Here is a 15,399-nt window from a genome sequence, read left to right as displayed (position 1 = left end):
ATGAGCCACCATGCCCAGCACCAGCTTTATTGTTTTTTGTTTTTTGTATTTTGTTTTTTTTTGAGACAGGGTCTTGCTCTGTCACCCAGGATCAGTGTATTGGTGCAAACATGGCTCACTGCAGCCTCAATCGATCCTTCCACTTCAGCCTACCGAGTAACTGGGACCACAGGCATTCGCCACCATGCCTGGCTAATTTTTGTTGTTGTTGTTGAGGGGGTAGAGACAGGGTCTTGCTACGTTGCTCGGGTTGGTCTTAAACTCCTGGACTCAAGCAGTCCTCTCACCTTGGCCTCCCAAAGGGCTGGAATTACAGGCATGAGCCACCAGACTCCTTTTTTTTTTTTTCTCCCTAGACGGAGTCTCACTCTGTCATCCAGGATGGAGTGCAGTGGCACAGTCTCAGCTCACTGCCACCCCTGTCTCCTGGGTTCAAGTGATTCTCATGCCTCGACCTCCCCAGTAGCTGGGATTACAGGTGTGCACTACCACGCCTGGCTGATTTTTGTATTTTTATTAGAGATGGGGTTTTGCCATATTGCCCAGGCTGGTCTTGAACTCCAGGTTTGAAGTGATCCACCCAACTCAGCCTCCCAAAGTGCTGGGATTACAGGTGTGAACCACTGTGCCCAACTTTATTCTTTATCAAAGTGGTTTTTGACCCCTCTTAGAATCTTTATGTTTTCTTTGTTTTGTTTTGCTTTGCTTTTTGTTTTTGTTTTTGTGAGACAGAGTCTCACTCTGTTGCCCAGGCTGGAGTGACTGGCACGATCTCAGCTCACTGCAACCTGCACCTGCTGGGTTCAAGCAATTCTCCTGCCTCAGCCTCATGACTAGCTGGGATTACGGGTACTTGCCACCAAGCCTGGCTAATTTTTGTATTTTCAGTAGCGAGGGGTTTTCACCATGTTGGGCAGGCAGGTCTCAAACTCCTGACCTCAGATGATCTGCCCACCTTGGCCTCCCAAAGTGCTGGGATTACAGGCGTGAGCCACCACCCCCAGCCCTAGCATCTTTATACTTTTTCCTTTTTTTGAGACAGAATCTCACTCTGTCACTAAGACTGGAGGCTGGAGTGCAGTGGTGTGATCTTGGCTCACTGCAACCTCCGCCTCACAGGTTCAGGCAATCCTCGTGCCTCAGCCTCCCGAGCAGCTGGGACTACAGATGCGTGCCACCACACCTGGTTAATTTTTGCATTTTTAGTAGAGACAGAGTTTTGCCATGTTGGCCAGGCTGGTCTCGAACCCTTGACTTCAAGTGATCTATCCACCTCGGCCTCCCAAAGGAGGGAGTGATTACAGGTGTGAACCCACTGCCCTCAACCCTAGAATCTTTATATTTTCATATAAATTTTTAGAATCAGCTGTCTTTTTCTACACAAGTGGCTGCTGGGATTTTGATTGGGATTGTGTAGATTCTATAGATTAATTTGAAGAGAATTGCTATCTTAACAATATTGATCCTTCTGGTACATTAATATAGCATATTTCCACTGAGTTGGGTCTTTGTTAATTCATCTCAGCAGTGTTTTGTAGTTTTCATTGTATAGCTCTTATACATCTTTAGTCAGATTGGTTCCTGATTATTTGGTTTTTGATGCTATTATAAATGTTATGTTTTATTAAGCTGAAGACAGTGACTCGAACCCGTAATTTCAGCACTTTAGGAGACTGAGGTGTTTGGATCACTTGAGACCAGCCTGGGCAACATGATGAAACCCAGTCTTTGCAAAAAATAGGTGCCAGGCGTGTTGGCTCACGCCTGTAATTCCAGCACTTTGGGAGGCTGAGGCAAGCGAATCACCTTAAGTCAGGAGTTCGAGACCAGCCTAGCCCACATGATGAAACCCCATCTCTGGCTGGGCGCAGTGGCTCACACCTGTAATTCCAGCACTTTGGGAGGCCAAGGCAGGCAGATCATGAGTTCAGGAGATCGAGACCATCCTGGCTAACATGGTGAAACCCTGTCTCTACTAAAAATACAAAAAATTAGCCGGGCGTGGTAGCAGGCGCCTGTAGTCCCAGATACTCGGGAGGCTGAGGCAGGAGAATGATGTGAACCCGAGAGGCAGAGCTTGCAGTGAGCCAAGGTTGAGCCACTGCACTCCAGCCTGGGTAACAGAGCGAGACTCCATCTCAAAAAAACAACCCCATCTCTGCTAAAAATACAAAAATTAGCTGAGCATAGTGGCGTGCCCCTGTAGTCCCAGCTACTTGAGAGGCTGAGGCATGAGAATCGCTTGAACTCGGGTGGCGGAGGTTGCAGTGAGCCAAGACCCTACCACTGCACTCCAGCCTGGACGACAGGGTCAGGCCTTATCCCTCCCCTGCCAAAAAAAAAAAATAGCCAACCGTGGTGGCATGCGCCTGTGGTCCCAGCTACTCGGGAGGCTGAGGTGGGAGAATCGCTTGAGCCCAGGAGCTTGAGACTGCAGTGAGCCATGATCACACCATGGCACTCATGCCTGAGCAACAGAGTGAGACTCTGTCTCCAAATAAATAAATGTTATTTTTTGTTGGTGGTGGTGGTGGGTTTTTTTGGTTTTTTGTTTGTTTGTTTGTTTTGAGACAGAGTCTAGCTCTATCGCCCATGCTGGAGTGCAGTGGTGTGATCTCGGCTTACTGCAAGCTCCGCCTCCCGGGTTCACTCCATTCTCCTGCCTCAGCCTCCTGAGTAGCTGGCACTACAGGCGCCCGCTACCACACCTGGCTAATTTTTTTGTATTTCAAGTAGAGACGGGGTTTCACTTTGTTAGCCAGGATGGTCTCAATCTCCTGACCTCATGATCCGCCTGCCTCAGCCTCCCAAAGTGCTGGGATTACAGGCGTGAGCCACCGCGCCAGGCCATGTTATGTTTTTTAAAATTTCAATTTCAAATTGTTCTTTGCTAATACATAGAAACACAGTGTATTTTTTCAGTATTGATCTTATATTCTGCAATCTTGCTAAACTCACTTATTAGTTCTAGTAACTATTTTGTAGATTCCTTAGTATTTTCTATGTAGATGATCATGTCACGTCTGTTAATGAAGAAAGTTATATTTCTTGCTTTCTACTTTGTTTTTTTTGATTGTTTTTTGTTTGTTTGTTTTTTGAGACGGAGTCTCGCTCTGTTTCCCAGGCTAGAGTGCAGTGGCGTGATCTCGGCTCACTGCAAGCTCTGCCTCTCGGGTTCACGCCATTCTCCTGCCTCAGCCTCTCAAGTAGCTGGGACTACAGGCGCCCGCCACCACACCCAGCAAATATTTTGTATTTTTAGTAGAGATGGGGTTTCACCATGTTAGCCAGGATGGTCTCGATCCCCTGACCTCGTGATCCACCTGCCTTTGCCTCGCAAAGTGCTGGGATTACAGGCGTGAGCCACTGCACCCAGCCTCCAGTTTGTTTTTTTGTTTGAGATAGAGTCTTGTTCCGTTGCCCAGGCTGGAGTGCAGTGGCGTGATCTTGGCTCACTGCAACCTCTGCGTCCTGGGTTCAGGTGATTCTCCTGCCTCAGACTTCTGAGTAGCTGGGATTACAAGCATGCACCGTGACACCTGGCTGATTTTTAAATTTTTGGTAGAGATGAGGTTTCACCATGTTGGCCAGGCTGGTCTCAAAACTCCTGACCTCAGGTGATCTGCCTGCCCCAGCCTCCCAAAGTGTTGGGATTATTGGCATAAGCCACCATGCCTGTTGTTTGTGTTATTTTCTTTACTAGTGTGTCTCATATTACACATTGTTTGACAGGTGAGTACTCAGTAAGTATTTTTAAATCAAGGAATAGGTATACTAAATTCTTAAAACTTTCTCCATAGGTGCTGCAGATGATTACAATAGAATTGGTTCTTCATTATATGCTTTAGGAACTCAGGATTCTACAGATATATGCAAGTAAGTATTCTAATTTAAAACATGAAATAGGCCAGGCACGGTGGCTCACGCCTGTAATCCAGCACTTTGGGAGGCAAACGTGGGCGGATCAAGAGGTCAGGAGTTCAAGACCAGCCTGACAAACATGGTGAAACCCCTTCTCTACTAAAAATACAAAAATGCACACCTGTAATCCCAGCTACTCAGGAGGCTGAGGCAGGAGAATTGCTTGAACCTGGGAGGCGGAGGTTGCAGTGAGCTGAGATCACACCTTTGCATTCTAGCCTGGGCAATAGAGCAAGACTCCATCTCAGAAAAAAATAAATAAATAAAACTTGAAATATAGCTGGTCACAGTGGCTCATGCCTGTAATCCCAGCACTTTGGGAGGTGGAAAACCTGTCAGGAGTTTGAGACCAGCCTGGCCAACATTGCTAAACCCTATCTCTACCAAAAAATATAAAAATTACCCAGGTGTGGCCGGGCGCGGTGGCTCAAGCCTGTAATCCCAGCACTTTGGGAGGCCGAGGCGGGCGGATCACGAGGTCAGGAGATCGAGACCATCCTGGCTAACACGGTGAAACCCCGTCTCTACTAAAAATACAAAAAGAAATTAGCCGGGCGTGGTGGCGGGCGCCTGTAGTCCCAGCTACTCTAGAGGCTGAGGCAGGAGAATGGCGTGAACCCGGGAGGCGGAGCTTGCAGTGAGCCGAGATCGCGCCACTGCACTCCAGTCTGGGCGACAGAGCGAGACTCCGTCTCAAAAAAAAAAAAAAAAAAAAAAAAAAAATTACCCAGGTGTGGGTGGTGTGTGCCTGTAATCCCAGCTAGCTACTCAGGAGACTGAGGCACAAGAATCACTTGAACCCGGGAGGCGGAGGTTGCAGTGAGCCAAGATTATGCCACTGCACTCCAGCCTGGGTGACGGAGCAAGACTGTTTAAAAAAAAAAAAGTGTGTGTGTGTGTGTGTGTGTGTGTGTGTGTATATATATGTATAGGTATATATATATATGTGAAATATAAATAAAGCAGAGAAAATTTTCTATTGGCAGTCTGGATGCACACAATACTTTTGGTTTTTGTTTTAGTTTTTGTTTTGAAATAGGGTCTTACTCTCTCGCCCAGGCTGGAGTGAGGTGGCATGATCATGGCTTTCTGCAACATCCTCTTTCCACGTTCAAGCAGTTCTCCCACCTCAGCCTCCAAAGTAGCTGGGATTACAGGTGCCTGCCACCATGCCTGGCTAATTTTTCTATTTTTAGTAGAGACGGGGTTTCACCGTATTGGCCTGGCTGGTCTCAAGCCCTTGACCTCAAGTGGCCCGCCCAACTCAGCTCCCAAAGTGCTGGGATTACAGGTGTGAGCCACTTCTCCCAGCCAACAATACTTAAAATGCAAAACTTTTGGAATATTTTTGTCAAAACACATTGATAATAAGGACCTCCTTTAAAAACTTGGGTTGAGGGCTGGGCAGGTAGCTCATGCCAGTAATCTCAGCACTTTGGGAGGCCGAGGCGGGCAGAACACCTCATGTCAGGAGTTTGAGACCAGCCTGACCAACATGGAGAAACCCTGTCTCTACTAAAAATACAAAATTAGCCAAGTGTGGTGGTGGGTGTCTGTAATCCTAGCTACTTGGGAGGCCGAGGCAGGTGAATTGCTTAAACCCAGGAGGCGGAGGTGGTGGTGAGCTGAGATCGCACCATTACACTCCAGCCTGGGCAACAAGAGCAAAACTCCGTCTCAAAACAAACAAACAAACAAAAAAAAACTTGGCCGGGCGCGGTGGCTCAAGCCTGTAATCCCAGCACTTTGGGAGGCCGAGCGGGCGGATCATGAGGTCAGGAGATCGAGACCATCCTGGTTAACACGGTGAAACCCCGTCTCTACTAAAAAATACAAAAAACTAGCCGGCCGAGGTGGCGGACGCCTGTAGTCCCAGCTACTCGGGAGGTGGAGGCAGGAGAATGGCGTGAACCCGGGAGGCGGAGCTTGCAGTGAGCTGAGATCCGGCCACTGCACTCCAGCCTGGGTGACAGCACGAGACTCCGTCTCAAAAAAAAAAAAAAAAAAAAAACTTGGGTTGATATTTTTTCTCCTCCCTTTCTGTCCTTTTTTTTTTAAATCTGAGAAATAAAAATCGACTTTACTCTCTCTCTCTATATGTATTTTTTTCTTCCTCCCCTAACTGTGTTTTTTTATGAAAATGGGCTGATTTGTGTGTAAGAGAGTAGAAGAACAGAATTTATATTAGTGTTTTTAGGTTTTGATAAAGCTTATAAATAAGAACTGCTATTTGGAAATTAGAACATATATGTATATATGTATATGTGTGTATGTATTTCACTGGAGGTCAAATTGATTCCGCCCCCCGCCCCTCCCCTGCAAGACAGTGTCTTGCTCTGTCACCCAGGCTGGAGAGCAGTGGCACAATCTCTAAAAACACAAAAATTAGTCAGACGTGGTGGCACACACCTGTAATCCCTGCTACTTGGGAGGCCAAGGCGTGAGAATCACTTGAACCTGGGAGGCAGAGATTGCAGTGAACCGAGATCACACTGCTGCTCCCCAGCCTGGGCGACAAAGCAAGACTTGGTCTCAAAAAAACTAAAAATTAAACACATTTTTAAGCAGGAAAACTATTTTCTCTAGTATATTCTGTCTCAGATATTTAACCTTTTCTCTAGTATATTCTGTCTCAGATATTTAAAAGTCAAGCTTTTTGGCAAAGCACGGTATGATAGCTTACACTAATTAACATGCCATCGGCCAGGCACAGTGGCTCACATCTGTAATCCCAGCACTTTGGGAGGCCAAGGCAGGCAGATCACTTCAGGTCGGGAGTTCAAGACCAGCCTGACCAACATGGAGAAACTCCATCTCTACTAAAAACACAAAATTAGCCAGGCATGGTGGCGCATGCCTGTAATCCCAGCTACTCTGGAGGCTGAGACAGGAAAATCACTTGAACCTGGGAGGCAGAGGTTGCAGTGAGCAGAGATTGCGCCATTGTACTCCAGCCTGGGTAACGAGAGGAACTCTGTCTTAAAAAAAAAAAAAGGAAAAAAGCCACCTTCCCAAAGAGTTAATTCTTCTTATCAGGAAGAAGGAAAAAAGTAAACCTTGCCATCTGTTCTTTAACGTAAATCTGTCAAAGCAAATTCTCTTGAGTGAAAGCAAAGTTCATAAAATTGTTTTTGCTTTGAGTAGTATTTGCCCTAATTCATTTATAATGTCATTTTAATTATATATTTTACAGAATACTTGAAACTGTGCTGTGCCCTTTTTTTTTGAGAGCAGGTCTTCCTGTGTGGCCCAGGCTGGCATACAGTAGCTATTCGCAGGTGCAGTCATAGAGCACTGCAGCTTTGAACTCCTGTGCTCAAGCGATCCTTTTGCTTCAGCCTCCTGAGTAGCTGGGACCACAGGTTTGTGCCGGAACTGGGTGACAGAACAATAGCCCATCACAAAAAAAGAAAAGAAAAAAATGAATAACCAATTTCTACTTAAGAATTTATTTTCACTTTTACCTAGTTTATCTGTCAAATGCTTATACCAACTAAGAAATATCCCAGCACCAGACTTTTTTTGTTGTTGTTGAGATGGAGTCTCACTCTATTGCCCAGGCTGGAGTGCAGTGACGCAATCTCGGCTTACTGCAAGCTCCGCCTCCCAGGTTCACACCATTCTCCTGCCTCAGCCTCCTGAGTAGCTGGGACTACAGGCGTGTGCCACCACGCCACCTGGCTAATTTTGTTTTGTATTTTTAATAGAGACAGGATTTCACCATGTTAGCCAGGATGGTCTCGATCTCCTGACCTCGTGATCTGCCCACCTCGGCCTCCCAAAGTGCTGAGATTACAGGCATGAGCCACTGCACCTGACCAAGCACCAGAGTATTAAAGGGTAGTTCAATTACAGGATTGTGACACTGTGCCCCACTAATTTTTTGTATTTTTAGTAGAGACAGAGTTTCACTGTGTTGCCCAGACTAGTCTCAAACTCCTGGCCTCAAGTGAGCTGCTTGCCTCAGCCTGTTTGCTAAAATGAATCTAGATAAATTTTGTTGGCTGGGCACAGTGACTCACGCCTGTAATCCCAGCACTTTGGGAGGCCAAGGTGGACAGATCACTTGAGGCCAGGAGTTTGAGACCAGCCTGGCCAACATGGCAAAACCCCATCTCTACTAAAAACTACAAAAATGAACCAGGTGTGGTGGGTGCCTGTAATCCCAGCTACTTAGGCTGAGGTAGGAGAATCGTTTGAACCCAGGAGGTGCAGGTTGCAGTGAACCGAGATGGCACTACTGCACTACAGCTGGGGCGAGAAAGCGAGACTCAGTCTCAAGAACAACAACAACAAAAACACCTTTAATGTATGGCTTAGGCTGTCATCTTGAAATGGAGCCTGGCGCTCTGGCTCACACCTGTAATCTTAGCAGTTTGGGAGGCCAAGGCGGGCAGATCACTTGAGATCAGGAGTCCAAGACGAGCCTGGACTCAAGCCATCCTTCTGCCTTTGCCTCCTGAATAGCTGGGATTACAGGTGTGCACCACCACACCTGGCTAATTTTTAACCAGGTGAAAACTCGTCTCTACTAAAAATACAAAAATTAGCCAGGCATGGGGGCAATTGCCTGTAATCTCAGCTACTCAGGAGGCTGAGGCAGGAGAATCACTTGAACCCAGGAGGCAGAGATTGCAGTGAGCTGAGATTGCGCCACTGCGCTCTGGCCTGTGCAACAGAGCTAGACTCTGTCTCAAAAAAAAAAAAAAAAAGAAAGAAAAAATCAGGCCTGGGCGCCGTGGCTCACACCTGTAATCCCAGAACTTTGGGAGGCTGAGGTGGGCGGATTATGAGATCAAGAGATCAAGACCATCCTGGCCAACATGGTGAAACCCTGTCTCTACCAAAAAGACAAAAATTAGCTGGGCATGGTGGCAGGCGCCTGTAGTTCCAGCTACTCAGGAGGCTGAGGCCAGCGAATCGCTTGAAGCCAGGAGGCAGAGGTTGCGGTGAGCTGAGATTGAGCCATTGCACTCCAGTCTGGGTAACAAACGTGAAACTCCATCTCAAAAAAATAAATAAATAAATGAACAGATAGTCTTATCTGTAAACAGATTTCAAGTAATCTCTTTTATTGGTAGAAATACAGGGAGATTTTTGTGAAGCTAAATGAAGTCTGCAGTTAATAGGGCTATTGAATATAACTGCAATGAGACAAGGTGTTATTAATATGGTTTGGGAGCATATTCTCATACATTTGAAATGGAAAATTACTTTGAATGTGGCATATGATGAAAATATTTTCCTTTACAGGTTTTTTCTCAAAGTTTCAGAACTGTTCGATAAAACAAGAGTAAGTACTAAATTATAGAGATATATTGCATAATATTGTGCCCAGAGAGCTCATGTTAAAGGTTTTTACCACAATTCATAAAATTTTTTTTAAAAGAGTAATCATTATTGGCCGGGCACAGTGGCTCATGCCTATAATCCCAACACTTTTGGAGGCTGAGGTGGGCAGATCGCGAGGTCAAGAGATCAAGACCATCCTGGCCAACACGGTGAAACCCTGTCTCTACTAAAAATACAAAAATTAGCTGGGCGTGGTGACGCATGCCTGTAGTCCCAGGTACTCGGGAGGCTGAGGCATGAGAATCGCTTGAACCTGGGAGGCCGACATTGCAGTGAGCCAAGATCGCACCACTGCACTCTAGCCTGGCGACAGAGCAAGACTCCGTCTCAAAAAAAAAAAAAAAAAAAAAAGTAATCACTATTAACCTTTTGGCTATTTAAATATCTGCATATGGTAATATTTAACTTGCTATGGTTCTGTTTAACTCTATCGAGGAAGATGAGTATACTTCAGAAGGATGATGAAACAGATTCAGATTTGGATTCCATTGGGAGTTTTTCAGGAAATTCCATTTTTTGTTATGGCCTTTAGGTATTTGTATAAAAGTTCATATTCTTCTGGGTGCAGTGATTTAATGCTTGTAATCCCAGCACTTTGGGAGGCTGAGGCAGGAGGATCTCTTGAGCCCAGGAATTTGAGATCAGCCTGGGAAAACATAGCAAGATGCCATCTCTACAAAATGTTTACAAATTAGCCAGGTGTGGTGGTGCAAACCTGTAGTCCTACTTGGGAGGCTGAGGCAGGAGGATGCCTAAGCTCAGGAGTTTGAGGCTGCAGTGAGGTGTATGATCGTGCAACTGCATTCCATCCTGGGCGACAGGGTGAGACCCTATCTCTAAAAATTAAAGAATACCTCCTGGAACAGACAAACAAATTAATTAAATACTACATACCAATAAGAATAAAGGAACCAGGCCACGTGGCTCATGCCCATCATCCCATACATTGAAGGATGAGGCGGGAGGATCAGTAGAGGCCAGGAGTTCAACTAGCTTGGGCAATGTAGCGAGACTCCCTCTCTACAAAAGTTACCAAAAATTAGCCAGTCATGGTGGCGCACAACTGTAGTCCTAACTACTTGGGAGGCTGAGGCAGGAAGATTCTTGAGCCCAGGAGGTCAAGGTTATAGTGAGCTGTGATTGTGCCAGTGTACTCCAGCCTGGGTAGCAGACCCTGTATCAAAGAAAGAAAGAAAATAAATAGAAAATTACCAGCAACCCAGATGCCTGGCCGCCGCCTCATCTCCTCAGCTGCCTTTCAAGGCACTGCCATTACGGATTCGGGTTTTTTGTTTTGTTTTTTGTTTGTTTGTTTGTTTTGAGATCAAAACCAGGCTGGAGGCTGGAGTGCAGTGGCACAATCTCGGCTCATTGCAACCTCTGCCTCCCAGGTTCAAGTGATTCTCCTGCCTCCCGAGTAGCTGAGGTTACAGGCATGCACCACCACATCAGGCTAATTTTTGTATTTTTAGTAGAGAGGGGTTTCACCATGTTGGCCAGGCTGGTCTCAAAGTCCTGATGTCAAGCCATCTGCCTACCCTGGCCTCCGAAAGTGCTAGAATTAACAGGCATGAGCCACTGCGCCCGACCTGGCCCGTTTTTTAGTTTTATACATAATATAAATGCTTGTGCAACATGTATTCTTTTTCTTTTTTTCTTTTTTTTTCCTTTGGTAGAGACAGGGTCTTGCTATGTTGCCCAGGCTGGTCTCAAACTCCTGGCCTCAGGCAGTCATCCTGCCTCAGCCTCCCAGAGTGCTGGAATTACAGGTATGAGCCACTGTGCCTGGCTTATATTCTTTCATGTCTGTTTAATGTACTCAACATTATATTCATTCATAGGATTAAACCATGTTGTTGCACATAGATGTAGTTCCTTTATTCTTTTTGTTTTAGAGATGGGGTCTCACTTTGTTGCCCAGGTGGGAGTGCACTTGCATGATCATAACTCACTGCAGCCTCAAACTCTTGAGGTCAAGCATCCTCCTGCCTCAGCCTCCCAAGTAGTTAGGACTACAGATGTGTGTTACCATGCCTGGCTAATTTTTGTAGAGAGGGAATCTCACTACATTGCCCAGGCTGGTCTTGAACTCTTGGCCTCTATTGATATTCCTGCCTCACCCTTCAAAGCATTGGGATTATAGGCATGAGCTACCTAGCCTGGTTCCTTTATTCTTCTTGCTGTATAGTATTTTATTAATTTGTTTATCTGTTCTACTGTTGATAGGCATTTGGATAGTTTCTAGTTTGGGTTTCTTTATAACAATACTGCTAAGATTATTCTTGTATATCTTCTGAACACAAGTATACAATTCTGTTGGATATATATAACTAGGAGGGGAATTGATGGATCATAGGATAACCATGTGAAAAGCTTTTGCAGAAACTGCAAAACTTTCCCATAATGATTGTACCAATTTGCATGCCCACAAGAATAAGTATGAGCATTTAGGTTATTCTACAAGCTTGTTAAAACTGAGTGTTTTCTACCTTTATAATTCTTGCCATTCTGGTAGGTGTGTAGTTGTTTTAGTTTAACTTTTTTTTTTTTTTTTTTTTGAGATGAAGTCTCACTCTGTCGCCAGGCTAGAGTGCAGTGACGCAATCTCGGCTCACTGCAACCTCTGCCTCCCAGGTTCAAGCAATTCGCCTGCCTCAGCCTCCCGAGTAGCTAGGACTACAGGTGCACGCCTCCGCGCCCAGCTAATTTTTGTATTTTTAATAGAGATGGGGTTTCACCCTGTTGGCCAGGGCGGTCTTGATCTCTTGACCTCGTGATCCGCCCACCTTGGCCTCCCAAAGTGCTGGGATTACAGGCGTGAGCCACCGCACCTGGCCCCTTAACTTTTTTTTTTTCTTTTTCTTTTTTGAGACAGAGTCTCACTCTGTCATCTAGGCTGGAATGCAGTGGCGTAATCTCGACTCACTGCAACCTCTGCCTCCTGGGTTCAAGTGATTCTCCTGCCTCAGCCTCCCAAACTGAGATTACAGGCACATATCACTACACCCGACTAATTTTTGTACTTTTAGTAGAGATGGGTATCACCATGTTGGCCAGGCTGGCCTCGAACTCCTGACCTCAAATGTTCCACCCGCCTCAGCCTTCCAAAATGCTAGGCATGAGCCTTATTAAGGTGCCAGCCTTACTTTAACTTTTTACTTTGACGATAATTTCAGACTTATGGAAAAGTTGCAGAAAATAGTACAAGAATTCCTGTAATGCATCAGCCAGGTTTCTGAATATTAACATTTTCCCTTTTGTTTTTTTTTTTGTTTGTTTGTTTGTTTTGAGACAGAGTCTTGCTCTGTCGCCCAAGCTGGAGTGCAGTGGCACGATCTTGGCTCACTGCAACTTTCGCCTCCTGGGCTCAAGTGATTCTCATGCCTCAGCATCCCAAGTACCTGGGATTATAGGCGTGTGCTGCCATTCCTAGCTAATTTTTGTGTTTTTGTAGAGATGGGGGGTTTCACCATGTTGGCCAGACTGGTCTCGAACTCCTGACCTCAAATGATCCACCTGCCTTTTCCTCCCATAGTGCTGGGATTACAGATGTGAGCCACTGCACCTGGCGAATGTTAACGTTTTCTACATTGCTTAAAGTTCTTACATTCCAAAAAGTCCATCTTCATTCTGTTTTGAGTCCTTCATGCACATTTGTCTCTTTTTTTAGTATAAGAATTATTTTTAATATAGTCAATACTGTTACTAATGATTCCCCCTTAATGTCATCAAATATCCAGTATATACATTTTCCCAATTGTCTCATAAATGGCTTTTTATTATAGTATAGTTTGTTTGATCAGGATACAAACAGGGTCCCATATATTACATTTGGTTGATGTATTTTTTTTAATCCTCTGTCCAGTCATACTGAAGAGCTATCTTTTTAGTCTGACCTGACTACTTCCCCTTCAATCTCACCTTGTACATACCACTTCTGTTTATTACTCTACAGTGTCTTCAGGCACATTTTACTAATGCTTTGACTGTATTTCTGGTTGTCCTCAGCAGGAGGATTAGATTGAATTAACTAGTCTACCATTGCAAGCCTTCATTCCTTTAAAATTGTGTGTGCATATCAATTACAATAGAAATGAATAGCAGCTGGGCACAGTGGCTCACACCTGTAATCCCAGTACTTTGGGAGGCTGAGGTGGGCAGATCACCTGAGGTCAGGAGTTCGAGACCAGCCTGGCCAACAAGACAAAACCCCATCTCTAATAAAAAAAAATACAAAAAAATTAGCCGAGTGTGGTGACATACACCTATAATCCCAGCTACTAGGGAGGCTGAGGCAGGAGAATCTCTTGAACCCAGGAGGCGGAGGTTGTAGGGAGCTGAGATCATGCCACTATACTCCAGCCTGGCAAGAGCGAGACTCCGTCTGAAAAAGAAAGAAATACCTAGAAAGTTGTTTTTTTCTTTTGAGACAGAGTCTTGCTTCGTCGCCCAGGCTGGAGTGCAGTGGCTCAATCTTGGCTCACTTCAACCTCAGCCTTCTGAGTAGCTGGGATTACAGGCACACACCACCATGCCCGGCTAATTTTTGTATTTTTAGTAGAGACGGGGTTTCTCCATGTTGGTCAGGCTGGTCTCGAACTCCTGACCTCGTGATCCGCCCACCTTGGCCTCCCAAAAGTGCCAGGATTACAGGCATGAGCCACCGTGCCTGGCCTGAGAAAATATTAATGAAGGTAAAAGATGATATTGAAACTCATTTTAGAGTCTGACTGGGCATGGTGGTTCACACCTGTAATCCCAGCACTTTGGAAGGCTGAGGCAGGAGGATCACTTGAGGTCAGGAGTTTGAGACCAGCCTGGCCAACATGGTGAAACCCTGTCTCTACTAAAAATAGAAAAATTAGCTGGGCATGGTGGTGCATGCCTATATTTCCAGCTACTCGGGAGGCTGAGGCAGGAGAATTGCTTGAACCTGGGAAGCAGAGGTTGCAGTGAGCCGAGATTGCACCACTGCATTCCAGCCTGGGTGACAGAGTTAGACTCCGTCTCAAAAAAAAAAAAAAAAAAAAGTTGTCCTTCCATAAACTCACGAGTCTCATTTGATCTGATCTTTTTTCTGTTCATTTTATGTGAGAGTTGCCAAGAAAAGTAGCAGGCTAGTAGAAACAAAAAGGGAAGGAAAGCTAGATAAATAGGAATGGATACTATAGTTAAAACTTCAGTTTTTTTAAACTATAATAATAGTTGTAATTAAGAAGGAAACCACTGAGAGCAGAATGTAGTTGTTGATTAAATATTCAATTTTTTCCTTTCCAGAAAATAGAAGCACGAGTGTCTGCTGATGAAGACCTCAAACTTTCTGATCTTTTAAAATATTACTTAAGAGAATCTCAAGCTGCTAAGGTAATTTTAATCTTTTTTTAAATGAGCCATTTTACAAACAGCCATTTCTTGAGAGTTTGTTAGACTTCAGATTGTTAATGATGATTTATCTCCTTTATGTGATTTTAAATTATATTTTCAAATACGAATTTTATTTCTTCTTTTAGAAATTGTATATATGTATATAATTATACATATTTCACGTGGGAAACCCCACATAAAAGTCTCCTCTTTATTATATTTCTGATATAATCTAGAACTTTAAAAAAATGAATTTGTGGTCAGGTGTGGTGGCTCACGCCTATAATCCCAACACTTGGGGAGGCCAAGGCCAGAGGATCACCTGAGGTCAGGAGTTCAAGACCAGCCTGGCTAACATGATGAAACCCTGTCTCTACTAAAAATACAAAAATTAACTGGGCATGGTGGTGGGTGCCTATAATCCCAGCTACTTGGGAGGCTGAGGTGGGAGAATCACTTGAACCTGGGAGGCAGAGATTACAGTGAGCCGAGATCGCGTGCCATTGAACTCCAGACTGGGTGACAAGAGCAAAACTCCATCTCAAAAAAAAAAAGAGGCCAGGGGTGGTGGCTCATGCCTCTAATCTCAGCACTTTCGGAGGGTGAGGCGGATGGATCACCTGAGGTCAGGAGTTTGAGACCACCCTAACCAACATGGTGAAACCCCATCTCTACTAAAAGTGCAAAAATTACCCGGGCATGGTGGTGGGCACCTGTAGTCCCAGCTACTCAGGAGGCTGAGGAAGAATTGCTTGAATGCAG

The 15,399-nt window shown here is 45.1% G+C and overlaps 1 protein-coding gene across 6 annotated transcripts in view; it reads left to right on the top strand.

The window, feature by feature from the left end:
- The window catches only part of SNX6 (sorting nexin 6), a 73,136-nt gene that overhangs the window by 42,543 nt on the left and 15,194 nt on the right, over positions 1 to 15,399 (top strand). For 4 of the 6 annotated variants that reach the window (XM_028851488.2, XM_028851487.2, XM_077940889.1 and 1 more), the window contains 3 exons: positions 3,801 to 3,876; positions 9,175 to 9,214; positions 14,551 to 14,637. In XM_028851488.2, the coding sequence (XP_028707321.1) occupies positions 3,801 to 3,876; positions 9,175 to 9,214; positions 14,551 to 14,637 (203 nt within the window). Of the gene's footprint in view, positions 1 to 3,800; positions 3,877 to 9,174; positions 9,215 to 10,949; positions 11,043 to 14,550; positions 14,638 to 15,399 lie in introns of all 6 variants that reach the window. The other 2 variants (XM_077940886.1, XM_077940887.1) reach the window with 1 other exon arrangement.

The sequence above is a fragment of the Macaca mulatta genome, chromosome 7 (assembly GCF_049350105.2).
Source record: "Macaca mulatta isolate MMU2019108-1 chromosome 7, T2T-MMU8v2.0, whole genome shotgun sequence".
Taxonomy (NCBI): domain Eukaryota; kingdom Metazoa; phylum Chordata; class Mammalia; order Primates; family Cercopithecidae; genus Macaca; species Macaca mulatta.
The sequence above is the reverse complement of the archived record's forward strand: the minus strand, read 5'-3'. Positions and strand labels throughout refer to the sequence as shown.